The sequence below is a fragment of the Echinops telfairi genome, unplaced genomic scaffold, assembly GCF_000313985.2.
Source record: "Echinops telfairi isolate 266 unplaced genomic scaffold, ASM31398v2 ScPeMD7_7467;HRSCAF=8505_1, whole genome shotgun sequence".
Taxonomy (NCBI): domain Eukaryota; kingdom Metazoa; phylum Chordata; class Mammalia; order Afrosoricida; family Tenrecidae; genus Echinops; species Echinops telfairi.
Genome location: NW_022111368.1, coordinates 11,412,932 through 11,419,575, shown reverse-complemented (window position 1 = coordinate 11,419,575; position 6,644 = coordinate 11,412,932). Strand labels below are relative to the sequence as shown.

Below are 6,644 nucleotides of genomic sequence, written 5' to 3'. Positions count from 1 at the left end.
TAAGACATCACAGACAGTGCCATTCCGCCCATGTTGTCGGTGTTCGGTGCCATCGAGTCAGTTCCGAGTCACGGCGACCCTGTGCACAAGAGTCTCCTGCCTTCCTCACAAGCATTCCTCTGCTGGAGCCCAGGGGGCGGCCACGGTGCCAACCCACCTCCTCCAGGGCCTTCCTCTCTTGCGCTGCCTCTCTCCTTGCCAAACATGATGTCCTTCTCCAGGGACTGGCAGGTCAGCAGCCACCGATGGCCATGACTGGGCGGAGGGGACCGGTAAAAAGTGGATGGCTGCCATCTGCCAGCCCCGCCAGCCAACAGCAAATGCAAGTGCAGCGTGCTTCCAGCTGTCTGATACTGCCAGGCAGACATGAGGGTTGGAATCAACTCAACTGTAACTGTCTTTACTTATTTTTTATTGTTCATATTTCGGCTGTAGTGGTGTAAATTGGGACTCCTATCATTTGCATATGAGAATAACACAGAAGCAAACTGATTGCCCTCCATTCTATTCCAACTCCCAGCGGCCCTACAGGAGAAAGCAGAACTCCCCCGCGGGGGTTCCACAGCTTGATAAGAGGAGAGAACCGCTTTGCTCTCCCGGGAACAGGGATGGGTTCTAACTGCCGACCTTGCCTTTGGTAGCTGGCGTGGCACCCACTACCCCACCACAGGGCTGTCCAGCTGATAACGGGAGAGTTAAAATTTGCACTTTCTTTACTTTCACAATAAAATCAATGCTCGTTTTTTTTTAAAAGCATTAATACCTCTTAAAGGGCATCTTCCTAAGAGGTTTGTCCATTTTACTTTGCATGAGACGAATTAAAAGACGATGCTGCTAAGTGCCATCAAGTCAGCTCCAACCCATGGCGCCCCTGTGCACACCAGAAGGGAACCCTGCAGGGGCCTGCACCATCCTCACCATCTTCTCACCTGGAGAAGACTACACTGGGCTCTAACATTCTCTCTCCACACGGAGAATGTGCTGGTTCAGCAGCTACTTAGAATACAGTATTTGCCAGAGAAACAACCTGTAAGGAAAAAACTCAAGCTGGCCTCCTTTAGACGGCATGCCTTTCAAGTCAGCCAACCCATTTCCTGATACGGCAGTGCCACCTGTCTCCATCAGATGGCGGTGCCCATCCTCTGTGACCCTTGGTAAAGAGGTGCCAGATTTACTCTACAGATCCAGGGTCTTCAGTGAGGGCATCTCCCTGGGGGAATGTGGAATGTTGTGGAGGTGTCTTTTGTTTGTTGTTTAAGAGTTGTTGTTGTTGTTACAAAGCCCTGGTGACATCATGGTTATGCACTGGACAGCTAACCTCACGGTCAGCAGGAGAAAGAGGCGGCTTTCTATTCCTGTTAAAGAGTTACAGCCTTGGAAATGGACAGGGCAGTTTCTAAAGGTTGTTATGAGTCAGAATCGCCTCTGTGGCAGCGGCTTTGTTGTTTTAATTTTGGTTGTTGTTATTAGGTTAAGGTGACCAGATTTTAACATTGGTAAAGAGGGGCACCATTGACCGGGGTGGGGTGGGGGTGAGGGGTGGGTTCTTGATTAAAAATTTGGTCTATATCATTTTGCCGCCACTATAAAATATAAATAATACGAGTACTGTCTGCTAAATTCAAGAAAATTTATGAAAGAAATAAATAAATTACCTAAATTATCTGAATAGCTGATTTGTTGACATCACTTGTTTAACTAGCACTAGCATGCAGTACGATGTGTATCGTCTGAGAGACAGTTACAAAATGTTTTTGTCGTTGCCAATGCCAAAAAATGCCATTGTTCATTAAGTCCAAACAATGGTGGTTGAATTCTAGCAACTGATCAACAATGAGAACTTTAATAAGCAGTTCTCGATAAGCAGTTCTCAACAATTATTTGTTATTATTAAAGTTTAACATTATAAAATTAACAAAAATAATATAAAACTCATATTGTGGCGAAATAGCCACATGGCAGCCGAAAACCGTATATTCCCTTCCCGTTCTCCCGCCGTTCCCTAGCTTGTGCATTCTTTCCAAAAATCAGGACTTTTTAAAAACGCCACGGGACGCGGGACAAATTGTTAAAAAGCAGGACGTCTGGTCACCTTATATTAGGTGCTACTGAGTAGGTTCCACCTCCTGAGGGCCTTCTACTGTGCTCTCTCTCAGAGTGAGGGACGGTAGCGGCCGGGCACCATCTAGTGCGCCTGGTCTCCAGGTCATGGAGGCTGAGGCTCATGTGGTCCACTAGTCCTAATTGGTTCCCTGTGCCCTTGACTTTCTTCACTTCGCTTCGCTTTGCTTTGGGTGGAGGGGTACCAAGACTTACACCTTAGCTCACTGGTTCTCAACCTGTGGGTCACAACCCCTTGGGGGGTCGAATGACACTTTCATAGGGCCTCCCAGATTCATAACAGTAGCAAAATTACAGTGATGAAGTAGCAAAGAAAGTAACTATGGTTGGGCGTTAACAACATGAGGAACTGTATTAAAGGATCAAGGCATTAGGAAGGTTGGGAGCCACTGAGGTAAAGGAAACAGTCAAGTACAAAGGCAGTAGATTCAAAAGGGGCTGGGCCGGTTTGAGGAACGGAAAGAAGATCAACAAGTAACGGTGGATGGCTGAGGGTGCTGGCCACTTTCTAGAAGTGTGATCCGATTTGATCGCACCTCCCTGGGAGGTGCAACCTCATCCTGAAAATGGGCGTAGCAGCTGCCTTCCTGCTTCGGTGGGATTTTGAAACTCACACGAGTAACATGGTGAGATTGCTTAGCAATTGTCACAGCTGTTGCCCTCCCCTGCAGCACTTTACATCAGCAGGCACAGATATGTGACAAAGGAGACGAGACGCCCACTCCAAGACTCGTGCCCCACAGCATGCTGCCCTTCATTCATGAGCTCACCTAGCACAGTGCCTGGCTGGCACACAGTTGGTTGTAAGACACTCACGGTATCGATGAAAGCTACAAGAAGATGAACTGCAAAATTAAACACAAAGGCAACGACTACTTTGACAACTCAAAACCAGGTTCGCAGCCGTTGAGAGATCCCATGACCTCAGAGCAACCTTGTGGGCAGAGAAGAACCGTTCCTGTGGGTTGCAGAGATGCAAATCTTTATGGGAGCAGACAGCCTCATCTTTCTCCCTTGGAGTGGCTGATGGGTTCAAACCACTGGTCTTGTTGCAAACAGCTCAATATGTGGCCGACTAGGCCACCAGGGGCTCCCTGTTTTGAACAGGACTCAGCTGTTTTGAACCCTTCACAAGTTACCCCAGGGCAGGAAACACCTGTGCTTCCACCCAAGACAATTCTTCTAAAAAATCACCCCTCAACATCCGTGTCCGTCAGGAATGCTTCCCCTAACTTAACAGAGTACGTTTCCTCTGCCAGCCAGCGTGCAGACAATAACTCTGACTCAGCCCTCCTCCTCGGAGCACGAATTGGGAGTCATTGGTGAGTACTAATTTGGTGGTATGTATGCGACTTATGTCAGCTGATGTCTTCACCTACTTTCTACATCGGATTAAATTCCTTTCGGGAGGGGATCAAACGCTGGGGGCAGATCTCATGCCCACTTTACCTCTCCTATCTGTGAGAAATCGGTTAAGTATCCTAAACTACTCGGAAGAATGACGGCGAATATCAGAGTAGGTTGTTAGGAGAGGCCAGGCCCTGGAACATGATGTCAGGCTGAGAAAAGTCGAGGGTCAGAGAAACACATGGAGACCCTCGACGGGATGGACCGACACAGTGGCTGCCCGCATGGGCTCAGACCTCCCAGAAGTGGTGAGGCTGGTGGAGGGGGGGCCGGGGGTGGTGGGGCAGGGGGCAGCATTTTGTCCTGCTGTGCACAGGTCATTCTGAACTGGAACTGGGCTGACGGCATCCAACGAGCAGCAACACCGACGTTGAGTTTTTCCACTTGTTGGTTACCAGGCTCCCCTCTATCTGTTTCTCTCACACTTGATGCAATGTAGGGAACACAACGCCATTAGGAACGCTAGTCTCAGCTTCATGTCAGGCGGTGCTCACCACAGCCAGACAAGAAGAAACCACGTGACCAGCCTGCGAGTGGACAGTCTACGTGTTCGCAGGAAAGAATCAAAGGGGCTGCATTTGGAGCTGAGAGCTATCTCTGGAGATGTGGCGATGTCGGCTTCTGGCTCAAGGATTCTGAGGCATCCCACCAGCAAGCTGGTGGGCGAGGCACGGGGGTAATTTATAGTATATACGTATATACTAGGGATCTTCCTGGAAGATGGGAATCAGCTCAACTTGTGATAAACAGAAAACCATGGCCTTAAGTGACCTTGACCCGTTGTCCCAGATAACAGTATTTTCCTGAGAAAACACAGGTGGAGACCTCACTCCCTCCTGTCTGAGGCATTAACCCCAGACTCCTCCTTGAGAGCCATGGTGTGACCAACCTCCAAGTTGGTCTGCTGAGGTCGGCAGTTCAAAACCACCAACCATGCCAAGGGAGAACAATGAAGCTTTCCACTCCGGTAAAGAGTGACAATCTCGGAAACTCACAGGGGGCAGTTCTACCCTGTCGAACAGGGTCACTATGAGTCAGAATGGACTCGATGTCCAGGAGTTTTTTTGGCACCTTTAGGGCCAAGTTCCTTTCAGGAAAGATGAAGCTCCCTCCATTGTATGTGCCAGGTGCCCACTCCCCTGAGCCCTAGGTACCCCCGGCAACAGCCTGCCCGCAAGCCTTTATGTCTCTAGTGGGAAGGCTCTTAACGTTTTACCCAGGAGGAGGAAAAAAAAATGCTTCCTGAGCCCCAGTGAGACCCCACTGCTATACAAAAAAACTGTCAGGCACACCAGGCACCAGGAGCATGCCAGGCACTTGAAGATCAGGGCCCGGGTGGTGACAACAGCAGTGGAAAGATGACGGACAGGGAGCAGGAATAGTTTCTGATCCCAGATCTCCCGCTCACCAGCTGTGTGCTCCCAGGCAAGCCCTGTGGCTTTGGAAAGTCGCAGTTAGCAAGCCTTACACAGGTTTCGGCACCGCCCTAACGCTGCTGTGGGAATTTACCGAGACGGTGTGCATCGCTCTAAAATAAAACCCCACACAGCAGGGCGACGCGCACGCACTGCTCTTTGGCTTCGGAAACACACACCTGGGGATGCTCGTGAGATAGGTCATGACATTCTGGAACTCCGTGTCTGGGATGTCGCTGAAAGCCGGGTAGTCTGGAAAGGTGATGACTGGGCATCCATCTTGTCCCCGTCCACCTGGGAAGAAACGCAAAGGCAGTTACTTTACTTTGCTCAAGGGCGGCTGTTTGCCACTGGGTCTTCGGCAGTATGGGAGACTCATTCTTAACAAACAGTAACAAGTTCTGATGCTACACTGGCTTCGGCGGTGCTTCCACACTGACACGGGCTAGGACGCAGGTCCTGGCAAAGGGCTTCCAAAAGTCAGTCAACAAAACCCCGGTGGGTCACAATGGTCAGACTGCAAGGTGTGTGGCAGCCAGAGACAGGTGAGTCCCAACCGAGAGGGTTCTCCATTTTGAAAGTGTGTGGGAGGAAACTAGAGCGTGTGAGGAACGAAAAACCACTCATCATTTTAGAACCATTGGGCAAGCACTAAAATCTTGTGGCATGTTTCCATCTAAACTTTATTTTATACATAGTTGATACCACTTTGAACAAACAGACTTGCTTTTATTCTAACACTGTAAGTTAAATAGTTGTATACATGATGCAAGCAGCCCGGGTGGCACAGTGGTTAGGGGCTTGGCGATGGACTGAAAGGTTGGCAGTTCAAACCCCCCAGGCTCCTTTTGGGGACCGATGTGGTCATCTGATTCCAGGAAGGACTTCGCAGCCTTGGAAACCCTAAGGGGCTGTTCTACTTCACCCTGCAGGGTCACTGCAAGTTGGAATTGATCGATGGTAATGGACATACATTACATAGTCATTATTTGATGTATTCCCATAATACACATCATAACATACCATTCAGGTACATGCCCTACTTTCTTAACCATTTCTTTCCTGGGCATTTTGCCCCTCCCTCACTATGCCACCTTGTAAACATTCTGGAGGGAGCTGTCTCTATTCTCCCTGCCCCTTTGTGAACAAAAGCCCAGAATGAGGCCTGGTCCTTTTTAGTTCATACATCATACAAATAAATGATCTTCTGAACTATGCATATGATGCTTATTTTTCATATTTAAAAAATGTGGAGCTGAATGTCCATGTATTGGCTCAGGTGATCTTGACCTCATTGGCTCGTGTTCTGGCTCAGGGTGCAGACAGGAATGCTGACGCGCTGGGGGGAAGGCGACTGCATATCTTGCTGATTTCTCAGGAAGGGGTCCAGTCCCGGAAATGGCACCCATGGAGCCTGAGCGGGCGCTGGCACACAGAGGCCCACACCTTTGACACATGACCAACACACGTCTGCTCCCTGAAGGCCCCGTGCATTCTCCTGGCGGCTCACTGGGCCGTGAGGGTCTTCAGGCTTCATTTTCATGACGATTTCAACACAGCAGCAAAGGGAATGTTGCCGTCTGCTCGTTAGGGTTGCTACGTGCCCATGAGTTCACTTTTCAGTTCGCCGTGGCCCCATGTGACAGAGCACAACTTCCCCAGAGCAGTTTCCAGTCTGTCACCCTCTTGGGAACAGATTGC

The 6,644-nt window shown here is 49.5% G+C and overlaps 1 protein-coding gene across 4 annotated transcripts in view; it reads right to left on the bottom strand.

Annotated features, from left to right (window-relative positions):
• The window catches only part of MCF2L (MCF.2 cell line derived transforming sequence like), a 98,986-nt gene extending 93,754 nt beyond the window's left edge, over positions 1-5,232 (bottom strand). For all 4 annotated transcript variants that reach the window (XM_045283987.1, XM_045283989.1, XM_045283986.1 and 1 more), the window contains exon 1: positions 5,123-5,232. In XM_045283987.1, coding sequence (XP_045139922.1) covers positions 5,123-5,148 — 26 coding nt within the window. In that variant the 5' untranslated portion in view covers positions 5,149-5,232. The remainder of the gene's footprint in view (positions 1-5,122) is intronic.
• Positions 5,233-6,644: the final 1,412 nt, after the last annotated feature.